The 18,465-nt window shown below is 47.6% G+C and overlaps 1 protein-coding gene across 1 annotated transcript in view; it reads left to right on the top strand.

Moving 5' to 3' along the window:
- Positions 1 to 5,527: 5,527 nt before the first annotated feature.
- The window catches only part of ARMH4 (armadillo like helical domain containing 4), a 116,468-nt gene continuing 103,530 nt past the window's right edge, over positions 5,528 to 18,465 (top strand). Inside the window, exons 1-4 of the mRNA XM_030559236.1 lie at positions 5,528 to 5,554; positions 5,822 to 7,274; positions 10,385 to 10,633; positions 12,589 to 12,819. Of these exons, the coding sequence (XP_030415096.1) occupies positions 5,528 to 5,554; positions 5,822 to 7,274; positions 10,385 to 10,633; positions 12,589 to 12,819 (1,960 nt within the window). The remainder of the gene's footprint in view (positions 5,555 to 5,821; positions 7,275 to 10,384; positions 10,634 to 12,588; positions 12,820 to 18,465) is intronic.

The raw sequence follows: 18,465 nt of genomic DNA, 5'->3' as shown, positions 1-18,465 counted from the left end.
ATTGTAAGGCAGTCTCATGATTTTGGATGTTGGGAGTTGGCAATACTGGGGTTGTGGTATCCTTTCTAAAATTAAAAATGCATGCTTCAGAATACCATAAGATCTCTAAGGTTAGTCTTGTATAGTTGTCAGTATTGGCTTTCAAGGAATGTTTTGGAGTACACCATAGAATCACTTCACTTTCCTTAATTGTTTTAAACATCCTTATAGGAGTGTGGGTGGGAGGAAGGGAGAGGCATGTGTTTTGTGGTGGTGGATGTGCGTGATGTAAAGTGAAGAAGACAATCATGGTTGTATATTGCAAAGGTAGACTAAGAATTTAACTAGTAATTTCATGGCTTTTTAATGGTTGTGTTAGTGGTCTATGCATTTAAGAATCCTTAACTAGTTTTTAACAGTTTTTTTTACTTTTCCGTTTGGTGGACTTTGAGTACTGCTATTATATATTTGCCTTTTGGTAGCACTTATCAGCCCCAGTCAGGGCTCTGTTATACTGTACACAAAAATACTGAACAAAAATACAGTCCCTGCCCTAAGAGCTTAGCATGTGATGATACACAATAGATCAGAGGTTCTCACACTGGGGGTCGGGACCTCTGAGGGGATCGTAAGGTTATTACATGGGGAGTTGCGAGCTGTCAGCCTCCACCCCAAACCCCGTTTTGCCTCCAGCATTTATAATTGTGTTAAATATACACCTTTACCCTGATATAATGCGACTGGATATACACAAATTTGGATATAACGCGGTAAAGCAGCGCTCCAGGGGGGGCGAGGCTGAGCACTCCTGCGGACCAAAGCAAGTTCGATATAACATGGTTTCACCTATAACGCAGGAAGATTTTTTTGGCTCCCGAGGACAGCATTATATTGGAGTAGAGGAGTATTTAAAAGTGTTTTTAACTTATAAGGGGGGGTCGCACTCAAAGGTTTGCAATGTGAAAGGGGCTACCAGTACAAAAGTTTGAGAACCACTGCAATAGATGGTTGCAACAAACAGAGAGAGGAGGGAACACAAGGTAACGGTCCAATCTAGTATAATAAGCAGCTATCTCAGCACAGCCACCAACTGCCTAGCTATTTTATATACATGTGTACAAGTGTGTCTATATTTTTTAATATATAAAACCACAAAATACTATGTTAAAAGAACATTATTAAGGTTGTAACGTCAATCACTCAGAAGTTAGGAAATGCCAGAGGTAGGGATGTCTGTACAATCTTCATGAAGCCCCCTTGGGTATATGCATTATGATAATTACATGACTATATAGTATTTTTTCCACAGAAGCTCAGCCTTCTTGCTTATCCAGTCACAGCCTCCCCTCCACCCATCTCCCAGTTGCAGTCTCCTTGCCCCGCCAGTTCCAATTTCTCTCCCTGCCCACCTCCAGTCCAAGTATCACTAGACTCCTTTTCCCAATCTACTCTTCTCCCCACTCTGAGGCTGCCTCTTATCAAGTCTCTGCTTTTGAATCAGGTACCTTTTCCTTCCTGCTGCCTGGGTGCCAGCAGAGGATCATTGAGAACTCAGGAGAGGTTCCCTGCTGTCTGTTCCAGTGCCTGGCCCCATCCTGGCCTGGAGCCAGTGGTGCACTGCTGGAACAGGGGATGTTGGGGGTGCAGCCTCCCCCCCCGGCTTGAAGTAGTAATAACAAACACAAAATACATAGTTTCCATTATCAGCACCCGCACTATAAAAATTGTTCCAGCAACCCTGCCTAGATCACCCATGACAGGGGAAGTTCAGCTTTGTCCCTGTGCCCTGGGCTGGAGGGAGCATGCTTATTCATTCTGTGGGGATGTCCTACCATGTACAGTCTGGTCAGCCATAGGAGCTGAGAGACGCTAGCATGCTCAGTGAGGACAGAATCTTTAGAGATTTTAGCAGCTAAAATACAAGGAGTCTCTACTGAGCTTATACAAATTGCATTTTTTTTTCAAACGCTTATAGCTTGGCCAAATTAGGGTGGATTTTTACGGGGCCAGCAAAAGGCACATCTCTGACACAGAGGCCAATTCCTGCTGTATTTCACATTCCTGCTCCAAAGCATCAGAGCTTCTCAAAGAAAAAGCCAACAGAATGTTTTTAACATGGGGAAAACAATGCATTTTCCCCTCATTCTCAGAAACACCAGAACCACTTAGGCTGAAATTTTCCCAAAAAATTCAGCTTGAGGCAGACACCTGGCATGTAAAATTTCAGCCCAAATGGTTAAAATTTGGCAAAGTTATAAGTGACTGAAAACAGGTCTGATAAAGGGAGGTGTCTGGCAACCTTCAAAATAGGCAGCATTACCTGCTCTGCCTATTGTATATATAACATTTCTATATTTCAATAGATCATATTAGGATACTCTTCTATCACACAGCATGGTGGGCATGTGTATACATGCATATACATATTGCCTGCAGGAATTTTTGTAACCAGATATTCAGAGTATATTTCACCACTGTGTCTTGTTTCTGGGAGAACAATGATACTTAGCACCGAGGCAGGGCCACCCTGAGGATTCAGGGGGCCTGGGGCAAAGAAATTTCAGGGGCCCCTTTCATAAAAAAAATTGCAATACTATATTCTCATGGGGATCCCTGCGGGGCCCAGGGCAAATTGCCCCACTTGCTCCCCCTCACGGGCAGCCCTGGGAAAAATAAACCTTCCGCATCTTAGCACAAATCTAGTTTTGAGAAAACTTCTTTACAAGGTATCACTGGTTCTCAGCATCAGCTAGTGCTAAAAGGCACTAAAGTTCATTAAAAGGGTTGGACAAATATTTTCCATCAAAACTTTTTTTGGTTCAAAAACTAGGGGTTTTTAAAAAGCAGAAAAAAATCAAAGACAATTTCTGCTTTTCTTCAAAATTTATTGTGGATTTTTTAAATTGAAAAGCTGAAATTAGTCTGCCAAAACCTGAATATGGTTTGAGGTTTCAGAAGTGTGTGGCCAAATATTTGCTGCTTGCTATGTTTGATTGTTTAAAGAAACAGTAAACAAATTCTGCTTAAAAAAAATCCAAAACTTTTGAACCACCTCAGCTTGTGACCAAATGTCTGAGCCCATCCAGTCAGAGATTTTTCCAGGTTTCTGATACTCTGCTGGCTTCCTTGACTCATATCTGTCTCCATAACGTTGGGTTCACTTAGGTTAGAACATTAGAACAGCCATACTGGGTCAAACCAAAGGTCCATCCAGCCCAGCATCCTGTCTACCAACAATGGCCAATGCCAAGTGCCCCAGAGGGAGTGAACCTAACAGGTAATGATCAAGTGATTTCTCTCCTGCCATCCAGCTCCACTCTCTGACAAACAGAGGCTAGGGACACCATTTCTTACCCATCCTGGCTAATAGCCATTAATGGACTTAACCCCCATGCATTTATCTGTTTCCTAGAGACTGGCTCCATGGGGTCCTTCACAAACTGGAGACGGGTACTGTGGGTTTGTCTTTAGTATAGCTTATGTACATACTCCACGAACTGAGCATTTGAGCTTGGTCCAGAATCTGGGATGAGCCTATGTTGTGAAAACTGAAATGCTCAAAATAGCACATGCATGTGAATGGACACAGGGTGCTACCAGGGGTTCTCAAACTGGGGGTCAGGACCCCTCAGGGGGTCACGAGGTTATTACTGGGAGTCGCGAGCTGTCAGCCTCCACCTCAAAACCCGCTTTGCCTCCAGCATTTATAATAGTGTTAAATATATAAAAAAGTGTTTTCAATTTATGAGGGGGGGGGGTCGCACTCAGAGGTTTGCTCTGTGAAAGGGGTCACCAGGATGAAAGTTTGAGAACCACTGAATTAACCCCTCTGGAGCCTCAGGGAATGTAGGGGAGGGGGAGGTCTCCCTTCATAGAGTTGGGAAGGATATTGCTCTTCTCATGTGATCCTTCCCCCAGTGGCTAATTTTAAATGAAGCTACCCTCCCCTGACATGAATCTCCCTATGGCACTGAAATTAAATATGGACTGTAATGTGGCATTTGAGAAGTGAAAGGGATGGTAGCCCTAATGGAAAAGCTAACAGCTTGGCTCTTCTGGAAGCCTCAAACTGCTGAATGAGTTTCAGGGTAGAAAAGGCTGTGCCTCCCTATCCGACCCCCACCCACTTCCTGCCCCCCGACTGCCCCCCTCAGAATCCCCGACCCATTCTGCTCCTTGTCCCCTCACCATCCCCCAGAGACGACACCACCACCCCGGGACCCCACCCCTGCTCCCTGTCCCCTGACTGCCCAACCCGTATCCACTCCCCCACCCACTGAGTCTTGACAGACCCCTGGAACGCCCACAGTCCAACCCCCCCATTCCCTGTCCCCTGACTGCCCCCCCCAACCTCTGCTCCCTCCCTGTCCCCTGACTGCCCCAACCCCTATCCACCCCCCCGCTGAGTCCTGACAGACCCCCAGAACACCCACAGTCCAACCCCCCCATTCCCTGTCCCCTGACCGCCCCCCCAACCTCTGCTCCCTCCCTGTCCCCTGACTGCCCCAACCCCTATCCACCCCCCCGCTGAGTCCTGACAGACCCCCAGAACACCCACAGTCCAACCCCCCCCATTCCCTGTCCCCTGACCGCCCCCCCCAACCTCTGCTCCCTCCCTGTCCCCTGACTGCCCCAACCCCTATCCACCCCCCCGCTGAGTCCTGACAGACCCCCAGAACACCCACAATCCAACCCCCCTGTTCCCTGTCCCCTGACCACCCCCCCAACCTCTGCTCCCTCCCTGTCCCCTGACTGCCCCAACCCCTATCCACCCCCCGCTGAGTCCTGACAGACCCCCAGGACACCCACAATCCAACCCCCCTGTTCCCTGTCCTCTGACTGCCCCCGCCAACCTCTGCCCCCTCCCTGTGCCCTGACTGTCCCTGATACTCCCTGCTCCTTAGCAACCCCCCCCGGCCCCAGCTTCTTACCCCCGGCTCTCCCCTCACCCGAAGCCTCAGCGCGTTGCATCCAGGGCAGTCCCTGAACAGCGGTGCAGCGTGGCTCTGGCGGGTCTTGAGCTCCGCCCCCCTCAGAGCCCCGGGGTAAAGGGGGTGGGGCTGTGAGCTTCCTCCACTCAGCCCGGAGCTCGCAGCTCCACCCCCTTACCATGTGGTTCTGAGCGGGGCGGAGCTCAGGCCCCGCCGGAGTCAGGCTGCAGCTGTTCAGGGACAGCCGTGGGTGCGCTGAGGCTCCGGGAGAGGGGTGGAGACGGGGTCGGGTTGGGTTGAGACAGGAGCCTCAGCCGATCTCTTGGGGGCCCCTGCGGAGCCCGGGGCAAATTGCCCCATGTGCCCCCCCCCGGCAGTCCTGCTCTGAGGTAGCATTTTATATCTTCAAAGTGGTTGTGATACATTAAGGCCTGACCAAGCAAAGCACATAAATATGTGCATAATTTTAAGCATGGAACAGTTCCACTGATGTAGGTGGGGTTACTGACATGCTTAATATTACACACATTCTTGCGTCCTTTGCTGGATCAGAGCCCAATTTGTTAATCTTTATCACACCCTGTGAGATAGGTATGTATTGTATGCTGAGCGTGTCGATGTCAAACCTGGCTGAGAACTCAGGAGTATATGTCTCTAGGTACTAGAGCACACAGAAATAAAATGAAACCCAGAATGCAGCAGGAATGAGTGAAATAGATCGTGTTTATAGCAGGGATGGAAAAAAAGTAGTGTCAGTTCCTGACTGGCATCCTCACCACAAATTACCTTAGAGACTATTAACCTGTCCCATTGTCAAGGTGACCCACTTACCTGCATTTATCTTAATTTAAAGTGTTAATTTGAAGCATGTAAAAGTGACACATTTGTATACTGTGTTTTTCTTTTCCTAGGATTCACTTTCTGAAATAATCAACTCTGCAAATTTCTGTGCACATCTTTCTTCCAATATGAGCAGATCAATAGGATTTCACATTTGCATAGTCATATGCAGCATCCTGCTCAGCTCCACCAGCTTGCAATGTCTAACCTTTCAGAAACTGGAGAAAGACACAGTATGGGTCCAACAAACTGCATTGGCAGGGAATGGGCTAGAAGACAAGAGGGTGAGCATGCAAAGCTTGGAAAATAACGTAGGCTCTTCTGAGCAATCGACCAGTGTTGCTGTCTCAGAAGAGCCATCTGGAGTGTTAACAGAGCCATCTGGGACTTCATTAAACAAGATCTTCACTGCTAAAGGAGAAACGCAACACACAAGTCTTAGTGATAATCTTTTCATAGGCAGTAAGAGCCTCGATGTTTATCCCCCTACAGTGTCAGTGGTCGTGGTAGATGAAAGTGAGTTCAGTCCCACTGGATCTAGCAAAGAGTCGAGTGAAAATGGGCTACTGAAGGCCATGCTAACTACGGCTTTGACTACTCTCAATCCGGACATTGAGGCTGATGTGCTCAGTAGTACAGTGTTCAAGACGACAGTAGGGGGTAGCACAGAGGCAGGGCATACTTTTATTAGCAACCAGGATAATCACTTTTTTAGGGTGGATGCTGTGGAAGCAGGGAAGAAGGCAGATGGTAGTTCCGAGCTCTCAGCTACATCCCAGTTTAGCAATGAAGAATTGCCAACTCTGCACCCCAGAACCCAGAACTTAGAAGCGGTGAGTGACTACCCCACAAGCCCTTTACTTTTGGCTCATCAGACAGCTGATTCTGAGCCTGGAACACTGGAGCCAAATGTAGGGAGCCCTTTGCAGTTGACAGATGCTCGTGCCTCTGCCCTCACTGCGAAACAGACATTTGTATCCACTGATGCCTCCCTAAATTGGGAAACAAAAACGGACAGCAGGCAAGGAAGCTTCCGAGTGGCAGCTAGTGCTGTCACAGGCGCTCCAGCTGTCTCTGTACTGAGTGATGATTGGGATGATACAAAATTAGGAACTATAAGTCAGGTAAGAGGCTCAAAGCATGAGGAGAAAAAACAGAACGATGTGATAGCGGAACCTCCTTGGACAAAGGGAAGAGAAGATGATGAAGATGACGTGAAAAGAGGCATGCCATTTACAGCTGCTGCATATGCAACAGCCATTAAACTAGAAAAAAACGTGTACCCTGGGCCAGCACAGGTGTCAATGCAGAGGGAGATGATGCCAACAGTTTCCGCTGGCCAAACTTCTGTTTATCTCACAAGTCCCTTGGCAGAAGCTGAAATGACTGCTATAAACAGAAAGAAAAATACAGAACCCGTCACAATGGATGATAGGAAAAGTGTCTCCTTGTCATTGCCAGAGACTGTTACTATGACGGACACAAAATCCAATATCTTCCTTACCCTGGAAAATTCATTAAAAGGTAACTTGCCTACTCACATTGAAATAAAAACCTACACTTGCTTTCCAACATGGGTATTGGGAGAAGCCCATTTGTTATTGATTTGTCTCCTTAAAATCAAAGAACAAAAGCGAACAAAGATGGCTTTGATTTATAGCTAGAGGCTAACCTGCAGCTGCAGTATAAATGTTTAAATGGATGCTGTTATACATTTTTGGGCCTGCTATAGCTGTGAGTAACAGCTAAGATTGCTAGAAATGAATGAAATTACTAAATATACTTTTTCCGTGCATTCTGAGCTTTTGACAGTACCTCATGTATAATCATAGAATCGTAGAACTGAAAGGGAGATCATCTAGTCCAATACCCTGCAGTCCTGGCAGGGCTAAGTATTATCTAAACCATCCGTGACAGGCATTTGTCTGACCTGCTCTTAAAAATCTCCAATGATGGAGATTCCACAACCTCCTTAGGCAATTTATTCCAGTGCTTAACCACCCTGACAGGAAGTTTTTCCTGGTATCCAACCAGTTTCACTCTATTGTTGATGATCAGTTCAAGCCTCCCACACTGAGGTGAGATCACTCTCGTGCACTGAGCTGATATGTATGCTCTACCTCGTGCCCTGGGGAGAGAATGTTTACCAGTAACAGAAGCAGCAAAGCTGAAACTGAAAAGGCAGAAGCAGACGGATACATGGGGGTTAGGGCTGTGCCTGAGTGTCTGATGAATTTTCTCTCTATATAATCATCACTGGGGGAGGAGAAAGAAAGAAAAAAGAAATATGAAAACTGTTTTAAGGAGACTTTCAAAAATTTCTATGCATAGAACACCATTTATATACTATCAAAAACTTGGGGGCGTTGTTAGTAAAAAATTCAAGTTGACAGTGTCCCTCTAGTGTGTTAGTGTGTTCCTGCATTCACTGTTCCATAAGGTAGGAACTTCAGAGCTCCTACCGGGGCCATTCAATCTATGGGCCAAATTCAGCCCTGGTGTAAACAACTGCAACTCCAGTTGGCTTCTGGGGTCGTACCGGTCTTTAAATTGTGTGATGGCTGTAAACTTAAACTCAAGTGCTGGGGGTGTGAACCCAGTGAAGCATCTTCAGGCCAGGTACAATTGTTTGTGTAGTGAATTTTAGCTGCAATCTGTGACTTTGGAGAATCTGAAGGCTCAGTGCAATGATTCCACTGGAACAGCAAGAGCAGGTAACGGAGGGCCTGGAACACTGATGTTGTCTTAGATGATGTGGGAATGGAAGAGTGGTTGGCCTTCAGCCTCCTCATCCTGGAGCAATTGCTGCTGCTCAAGAAGTTTGCAGGCAGCTCAAAATTCGGTGATCTGGCTCAGATTCATTGGCAGTTTTTGTGAGCTTGCAGAGGCTCTGGTTATAGGTTAGAATTGAGTCATACTGGGAAAACTGCCTGCGCAAGGATTGCACAGTCTATGCCGTCCTTGGCTCTGTGCATAGCAATTCCTCACAGCTGTAGTATTTTTATTCAAGAAGAACTAGACAGAACAATCAATGCGCCACTGAGGTGGGAGTGTATTTTAAACCATACAAAACTGAAAATGAGAAAGAAAACAGATTCCTTCCATGGAACAGTGCAATGGTGCTGATGAACTGTGGATGCTGCTATTATTTGTTGTTATTATTTTATTTCTTAGTATAACTGTAGTGCCTAGAAGCCCTAGTCATGGGGTGGGACCACATTGTGGTAAGTCCTGTACAAACTCAGCCTGTCCACCTCAAGATGTGCAAAGAACTTGACACCCTACCTCTGCACCTAGAAAACAAAACAAAGACAATGTTTGTGTTTTGATTCAGCTTTAACAGGAGTTTAGTATCAGTGGGGTAGCTGCGTTAGTCTGTAGCCTTGTTGTTTTTAGAGGAGTTTGTTAATCCATTACGTTTAAGGCTCAGATTTTGTCACACATATTTTTAGTAAACGTCACCGACAGGTCATGGGTAATAAAGAAAAATTCATGGAAGCCTGTGACCTGACCATGACTTTTTCTGAAAATATGCGTGACAAAATGGGGAGCTGTGAAGTACCCGCAGCAGCTGCAAGGGCCGTGGCTCGGAGTTCATGAGGCCCCACCACATCGGGCTCAGAGCTCCAGGGTCCCCTACCGCCTGTGGCTAGGAGATCCAGGGGCCCTTGCTGCTCGTAGCAGCTGGGAGCTGTGGGGTGCCCCCCGCTGGCAGTGGCTCAAAGCTCCCGAGGGCCCCCACTGCCTGCGCTGGCTGGGATCTCTGGGGTACCCCCTGCCTGTGGCAGCTCAGAGCTCCTGGTGGCCCCACCACCTGTGATGGCTGGGAGCTGCGGGGTACCCCTGCCTCCCGGGAGCTGTGGGGTATTCCCACTGCCTACATTGGCCAGAAGCTGTGGGATGCCCCCCTCCCCGTCAGCTTGCAGCTTGGGGACCCCACGGGCAGCAGGGGTACCCCGCAGTTCCCAGCTGCTGGTGTTGGTGAGGCCCCCGGGAGGTCTAAGCCACTGCGGGCTAAAGTCACAGAAGTCTCTGGAAGTCACGAATTCCATGAGTTCCGCAACCTCCGTGACAAAATCGTAGACTTAATTATATTCTATAGTCACTGTGAATTATTGTTCTAAACTGGTTCCTTTTGTTTATTGCTCTGTGGATTATCTCAAATAATAGATCTAGTAATGTGTAAAAATACTGGTGGTGGTATGTTATGTTTTGTTTTAAGGTACTTTTTCCAGAATTGGGAGGGGGGTTATACATTTTTGAGAGCTGATTATTGATCTTTACTAATCAGTTAGGTCCTGATTCTGCCGAACTCATTCACACTGAAGAGTGCTTTAGGTTCCAGTCCAGCTCTGAGCACCTCACAGAGCTCATTGCAAGATCAAGGGATTATTTAGTTATTAGTTGCATTTATCTGAAGGGAGCTCCATGTGAAGTAAGGGTGGCACAATTGGACCCTTATAAGATAGGGAAAAAAACAAACCCTTTAGTTGTTCCCATTCACTATTTCCTTTACCTCTTCCTTTTTGCTTTAAATTTCTTTTAACGATTTTTGGCTAGGGAGTTCCACAAGTAACATACAAGAAGTCGGTGGTAATTTTCAAAATCAAAGCTGAAAAACGTTACTGCCATAGGTGTTACTCAAGATACGATGCCAGCCAGTCAAGAAATTGATGCCACCTTGCCAGTCATGACACCAGCATGCTTTGCTGTACACGAGACCACAAGTGAAGCAAGCGTGACAGAGGAAGAAAGCAAGGGGGCAACCCTGATACCGACTGTTTCTGGTGTAGCCCAGCTGTCGGAAAAGTCAGAACACTCAGCTACTACCGTCTCCTTTACTGCCACCCATTTGTCTATTGCAAAAACCCCGGATGCCGAAGGTAGGGTTTTCTGTTTTCATTTCTCTGTAAGCTTTATTTTTTCTTTAGGATAAGTAAAATATTACTGATCTTGTTGTTCCTGTGCCAGAAACAACTTAAATTGAGATGCCTCCTGCTGTACATTATCAGCTCACTATTCTCATTGCAAAACAAGCTTGCTCTACTAGAATATTTGTGGTGTATTCTCCTCCTCTCCTTGGATTGATTCTGTTGTTCTGGGGTCCTGTCTGCCCTACAAAAATCACATTTTGTAACTTGGCTATGGCCAAACTATGTTGTAACATATTTTTGGCTTGCTACTGTGACGGGGGAAAAAACCCTGTTTACAGTCATATTAGAGAACCAGGTTTTAACTTTGGTAGATACCTAGATTAAAACCTGGTTCTCTGACAAAACTGATTTTTCTTCTCCTCACAAGCCAGAACCCACCATCATATAACATGCTTTAGTCACAGCTACGTTTAAATACGGTGATTTGGGTGGGGGCGGAGTGACACCAGAAACTTCAGCTAGAGCAGAAGGTGGCTGCTGGCTTTCGTGAGTGAGGGTTCAGGGAGCAGCCTATCCTTGTGCTCCTCCCTGGTTGCCAGTTCATTTCAGAGGCATTGACCTTCCTCTTCCAGTCCTGAAGGGGTTTGTGTCCTTGCTTCTCTAGCCATCACTCCTCTTAAACATGTCAGGGTATGCAGGCCTCTTGGCCGTGTGTTATGGGTGAGGAGATCAAAGGCAGCTGAGGTGGAGTTCATGGGAGTCAGATGTGTCAGATTAGCCCTCCTCTTATGCAGCCACGCAGGGCGCAGAGGGATGTAAGAACTGCCCATGTCTTCTGTGTTAGTGCTGCCTCAGTAGTGGCTCTGGGTGCAGGGGAAGGAGCAAGGACTCCGCTCCTGAAAATCTCACCCACAAACTAATGGGTGGGGAAGGATGGAGAGTGAGCAGGGATTCTCCTCCCACCTGCCCTAACGCAGCTGGTTGCTCTTCCTTGGACAATATGGCTACAGTCTCTTCTTCCTTGGGACTGAGCCCAAAGGGATGTGAGACTAATTAGTAGCCTTTTGTTGTGGGGAATTAATGAAAGAGCTTTATCTTTGGCAGCCATTTGATGGGATTTTCTTTACTTTATCTACTGGGTTTCCTGATAGACCTTCTAAAGCCTTTAGGGCTGAATTCTGGCTCCCTCAGAAGCACGCCCTAGGGGTGGTATAGAGCTGCAGGAGGAGTCCTTGCAAACGTAACCAGAATTCCTCCTGGCATCAGCCATGGAGTGCACACCCACTGCATCAGAAACTTTTTGTTACCCTTGCAAAGAGCGCAGCCTCGGTTCCCCTTGACACCGAGCTAGCACTGCAAAAGTAACTAAAAATCCAGCCAAGGCATTAATACAGTAGAAACCACTTATAATGAAACACCACCAATGGCAAATCTAGCCAGGGAGTCTCCTTCTGCTTTGGTGCTCTACAGTGTGAAAACTACCGTTTGGGTCAGAGTGAGGTTGTTTTGGTAGTAAAAAAATGACTCCATTCTGAAAAAAAAAAGACTTATTTTTAAAAGTCCCACTGTAATTAATTTGCTGCTAGAGTTTAATTATAAATGTATCATCCCTAATATTTTATCTGTGCAGTAAACAATTAGATCTGTCTCTTGGTTCATAACTTGATTTATGCCTTTGAAGTGCCTCAGTGTAGTGACTGGCATCCCCAGAAGCAACATAAAGTAAAACTAACAGAAGGCTTGTTACAGGAGATCTCCCACATTCAGAGAGCTGGCCCTCGGGGAGTACTGTTTTCATTCATTGCACCATCTCACTGAGAGCTTTGTGTATAAATGATAACAGAATTTAATAATTCCTTTTTGTTTAAAGTTAAACCTCCCTTTAAGAATGAATTCTTTAATAATTACTGCACACTTAGTCTGCAATAATTATCGTGATGGGTATTTATGCTTCCTGTTTTCAGTAGTCTTAACAGACCTGGTCACTGTCTCAGATGAGGAAGCAGTCACTGCTCTTCCTGAATCTTCGGAGACCCTCGCTGGAATGAGAATGCAGGTGGAGGAGCTGACCAGCAGAACTGCGACCCTGGCAACTCCAGGTTTGATGGCATCTTCTGTAAGGAGAACAGTTGTTCCATCTGTGAGGCAGATTAGCACAGCTGTCACCTACGGATTGGACCGGCTGGAGTCGGAAGGTACTCATGCTCTGAAGGCTAGTGGGCAGGCTGGTTTGGTGTGAGATGGTGCACCTGGGTTAGGAAGTGCTGCTTGATTTTTCTTCAGTTTTGTAATTTTGTCTGGGAGACAGATTTATGTACATTTCTTACAGGTACAAATAAGGAGAAACAGGAAAATGTGTCCCCTTTTCCCAGGGACACAATGGACAATTAACACTGTATTGTGCAGCTGAGCATAATTATTGATTTTTGATAGAACTGTATGCTGGAACAACTTGAGGTGCGGGGGAGGAGGAACATTCCACGACATCCCAGTAGTACTTGTTATTGGTGACGATAACCAATGGTGTAAAGGCTCATTTTGGTGCCTCTGTCCCGCACGAGTAACACAATGACCATAATAATGTATTTAAAGCTATATTCAAGCAATTTGAGTCCCCACATATTGAAACCCAGTGTCTTCCGCAAAGAGATGCTGTTAACGCTCCTGAACAGCGTAAGGGAAAAGAGACAATCTTGAGCGCTGGGTGCCTTGCAGTCATAGAATCATAGAATATCAGGGTTGGAAGGGACCTCAGGGGCTCATCTAGTCCAACCCCCTGCTCAAAGCAGGACCAACCCCAACTAAATCATCCTAGAGAAGGCTTCATCAAGCCTGACCTTAAAAACCTCTAAGGAAGGAGATTCCACCACCTCCCTAGGTAACCCATTCCAGTGCTTCACCACCCTCCTAGTGAAAAAGTTTTTCCTAATATCCAACCTAAACCTCCCCCACTGCAACTTGAGACCATTACTCCTTGTTCTGTCATCTGTCACCACTGAGAACTGTCTAGCCCCATCCTCTTTGGAACCCCCTTTCAGGTAGTTGAAAGTAGCTATCAAATCCCCCCTTATTCTTCTCTTCTGCAGACTAAATAAGCCCAGTTCCCTCAGCCTCGCCTCATAAGTCATGTGCTCCAGCCCCCTAATCATTTTTGTTGCCCTCCTCTGGACTCTTTTTCCAATTTTTCCACATCCTTCTTGTAGTGTGGGGCCCAAAACTGGACACAGTACTCTAGATGAGGCCTCACCAATGCCAAATAGAGGGGAATGATCATGTCCCAAGGTCTGCTGGCAATGCCTCTACTTATACAGCCCAAAATGCCGTTAGCCTTCTTGGCAACAAGGGCACACTGTTATCTCATATCCAGCTTCTGGTCCACTGTAACCCCTAGGTTCTTTTCTGCAGAACTGCTGCCTAGCCATTCGGTCCCTAGTCTGTAGCAGTGCATGGGATTCTTCTGTCCTAAGTGCAGGACTCTGCACTTGTCCTTGTTGTCCCAGTTCAGGGAGAGGGGGGTGTTTAAAAAGATGCATATTGGTGCAATGAGAAATTAGTTACATCTTGAAGAGCCAGTGCTGCCCTTCAGTGCTTAATTTGTAACAAAAGGGGCTCAAGCAATTTTTTTACTTTCGTAACTGACGTGGCAAGCCCAGAGGTGCCGGGGCTATGAACTGCCGAGCCTCAAGTGCCGGGGCTCAAATTAAGCACTGCTGCCCTTCCTCTGAGCCCACCCCTTATGATCATCTCCAGTATTGCTCACCCTCCCCCCTTCCATGGCATCCATTCCGCCAGCCACTCACGCTAGTCTGCTGCTCTCCATTCTCCATTTTTAATTCCTTGATCTCTGCCTTTCCTCTACCCTCACACCCTTGGCTCCCTTCTCCCACTCTTAGGACTGCCTCACCCAGTCCCAGGCCTGTATCTCCCCTTGAAGCATTGTGATTGTGCCATCATTGTCCCCTCAGCTCTGATTAAGTCCCCGGACCTCTCCTGAAACCTCCCTCCCTGTCTCTCATTCTCGATCCAGGATCTTTCCTCATTACTTTAAAGACAGGATTGACACCATTCAGGAGGCATGTACCATTCTTCACTCCAGTTTCCCACATCTCCCTCCTTTTGTCTGCTTCAGCCCTTTTCCTTCCCATGTTCTATGCTATCATGATCCATCCCTCCCCTGGACCTTCTTTCCAACCCCCAGCTTTCAAGCATGTTTTTGTTTTCCCTACTACCATCCCGTCTCCCATCTCCTGTTTACTTCCAAGGGAATCTGGCCTGTTCTTTTGGCAATACAAGGTGTAGTGTGTGTGTGGGGGGGTGGGGAGTGGAGCTTAGAAAAAACAACAGGAGTTTGGGGGAAGGTTAAGGGATGGAGTATTTAGGGTAAAGTTAATGGGTTTAGAATAGCCAGGATGTGGTTCAAAATGGACCTGGAACGACTCATTTCCAGACTCTTTAAAAGTTGGGGGTCTCTTGAAGTTGTAGCATTTTTGTCCTGGGTGAGGGGTGTTTAACTCAGCTCCTTCACTCTGTCTGCATAGGGATAAATGAGCCTGTTTTCTGCTGTGAGAAACCCTTTCTATTGGGCTCCCACCTATTCCCTTTAAACAACCCAAGACCTGTTTCTGTTCTTATAACTGAATGGAGTACTAAGCTTCTGAAATGCATTCATTCCAACTGCTGATACGGTCAGTAGCTGCAAGCAGCTTCCTTAATGACTACATCAACCTACAAGCCTGAGGGTCTATTGGCTCCATCACGCAGCTGTGCGGGATACCCAGTTGCTAAGCAACCAAGTCATCTCTCTCAGTGTGGTACATGGCTGTGGCTGAGCAGGCAGCTCTGGACTGGGTTGTCAGACAGTTCACCACTGGTCAGCCAGGAATTTTGAGGTTAACCTCATGGGCAGCTGGTGAAGCTTCCCCTTGGGGAGGCTAGCCCCCTGCCTTGCCTCTTCCGGCCAAGGCCCTGCCCCTACTCTCTGCTCTCAGCACCCACATGGCTCTGGTCAGAGTGGGGGTGTGTAGGGAGGCTGAGACCTCAGGCCCAGTTGGGGTCGAGCTCTCAGCCTTGGCTGGGACAGCAGCAGAAATCTCTGCCCTGGCTGGAGCTCTGAGCCTTGAGTCTCCCCCGTTCCACCCTTGGCCCCACCCACAGCCCAACCCTCTTCTGACTCCCCACTCCGCCCTTGGCCCATGGCCCTGTCCCCTTTCCACCCCCACTCTGCCTTTTCCCTCTGCGGCCCCCTCCCCTGCTTGCTCCTCCCTCTCCCCCCCCCCCCGCTGCAGCCATGAGACTGAAAATTTTTGTCCCCGCCCCAGGGCTGTGCAGGCAGAGGAGTTTTCCAGGGTCCCCAAATCTGCCACTACCTCACCCCCAGCAGCACAAGGTTTACACACTGCCCCTGGTTAACCTCCTTTCTCTCACGCTGAGGCAGAGCTTGCTATCACTCGCTTTCCCCGTTACCAGCCCACTAAAGTGGGCCATGAGCTATCCAGGGAGAAGCTTCCCTCCTCACAGGAGATTAGCTGCTCCAATTGATAGGAATAAATAATGTTTTCATCTCCCCACTCCCTTTGTTCTGGGCTGTGTCTTCTCTGTATAACCTCTTCTCAGGGCCAGCTCTAGCAATTTCGCCGCCCCAAGCACGGCGGCACACCGCGGGGGGCGCTCTGCCGCTCGCTGGTCCTGTGGCTCCGGTGGACCTGCCGCAGGCGTTTCTGCGGAGGGTCCGATGGTCCCACGGCTCTGGTGGAGCTGCCGCAGGAATGTCTACGGGAGGTCCACCGGAGCCGCGGGACCAGCGGACCGTCCGCAGCCATGCCTGCGGCAGCTCTACCGGAGCCGCCTGCCACCCTCCCAGCAACCGGCAGAGCACCCCCTGCGGCATGCCGCCCCAAGCACACGCTTGGCGTGCTGTGGCCTGGAGCTGGCCCTGCCTCTTCTGCCCTGTGCCTAATGGCTACTGGAGGGCAAAGTATGCCCTTCCTCTGAGACGGGAATGGCACTTAAAAGCAAGCTGCTGGTCCCAGCTTCCCACACAAACTGTATCTTCTCCCCCAGGATCAGGTTAAAAGAGCAATAGTACTGTTAACTCTTTTGTGTCTGGATACAGGACACCCTCACACACCTTTCTGATCCTGCCTCTAGCCTGAGAAGTGACCATCCTTAAGTGGCTTCCAAACTTCTTTTTAACAGCTATTTATCCAGAGGACGGTTTGTCTCTAGAGCCCAAATGTAAAATGGTGCCTGTGATGGGTTTCCCCTGGGGCATCACCTGGAACTGGGGTATCACTGATCCCCCTGACCCACTAGCCTGGGCTCCCTCTCACGCTGTACTGCTGTGACAAGCTGCAAAGCCCTCCAGCCTGCATTTTCACCAGCATGCACACAGGTAGGGACACACCCAGCTGCGGTTACAAGCAGGCTGCATGGGAAGGCTACTCCCAGCTCCTCAGGCACGCACCCTCTCTAGAGTATAAACCCCAAATTAGACCGTGTTGTGCTGCACAGGGAACAGTACAGTGTAAGCTCATACAATTCGCCCCCTCCCTCAATGTGGAAAAGAATATGCAACAGCCTTTGCCCCTTGAGTTACTTCACTCCAACTCACTGGTTTAGATAAAGCAAACACAAGTTGATTAACTACAAAAGATAGATTTTAAGTGATTATAAATGATAGCAAACAGATCAAAGCAGGTTACCTTGTAAATAAACAAAAACACAAACTGATCTTAACGCACTAGATAGATAGGATATGAATTAGCAAGTTCTCACCCTGAGTGATAGGCTGGCAGATTTTTAAGGCACAAGCTGCCTTTGTTTTGCAGCTTGAGTTTCCCAGGTTTTCATACGCAGGCTAAAAATCGCTTTAGCCTGGGACCATCACTTCCCCCAGTTCAGTCTTTGTTCCTTAGGTGTTTCCAGGTGTGTTGTAGGGAGAGTGAGGTACCATCATGATATCATTTTCCCCTTTTATATCTTCTTCCCACTTGCTGGAAAGCACTTTTGCTGTGACCTGGGTCAAAGAGTTCCCATTGTGTAGTGCTATCTCTGAGAGGTTTCTGTTGTACGCAGTCCCTGGGGTAATCCTTGTGCTTGCGTGCATTTCCTCAGTAAGCCATTAACATTGCATGGCATTTTTATTGTTGTACCTGAAAGGCTGCCTGTGGGTGTTTTCAATCTCACGTGTTTCAGTACCACATACATAGTCAAACTTCACAACTTCACATACCATGATAGCTCATACAATCCAATGAGATATTAATGTCTAGCAGATCAAGACTTTTAGAATGATACCTCACAAGGCATACTTTGTACGCAACGTATCCTAATTACATGGCAGTGGTGACTATTGGGGTGCCAGGTTGTCACAGTGCCTTAAGGAGAAGGTAAGGGAAGGCTGAACTCCAGCCACAAAAGAGTCTGATCCTGCAGCCTCATTGACTCTAATGAAAGTTTTGCAAGATCCGATTCTCAGTGAGGTTCATATAGACCAAGAAAGCAACAGACATTTGTTTTGCATTAAGAACAATTCTAGATATTTCTCTCCAGGGTAATGAGGTCCTGATAGGGGATCCTGGTATCTGTAAGGGCCTGATTGCAGAATTGAGGCCACAGTTTGCAGGCTGTCAGGGGAAGTGAGGGGAGAAAAAGACACTGGGCTAGATCATAAAATGGTGTAAATCAGTGTATCTCCATTGACTTCCGTGGAGCTATGCTGAATTATACCAGCGGAGGATCTGGCTCCCTATTTCTAAAGAAACACATACTGTGCAGCTATTTAAGTACTGTAGAGGTCCTCCATGCCAAGTAGTGCGAGGTTCAGTGCATGAACGGGGGCT

Source organism: Gopherus evgoodei, chromosome 4 (assembly GCF_007399415.2).
Source record: "Gopherus evgoodei ecotype Sinaloan lineage chromosome 4, rGopEvg1_v1.p, whole genome shotgun sequence".
Taxonomy (NCBI): Eukaryota; Metazoa; Chordata; order Testudines; family Testudinidae; genus Gopherus; species Gopherus evgoodei.
This window is presented reverse-complemented; position numbering and strand designations above follow the sequence as displayed.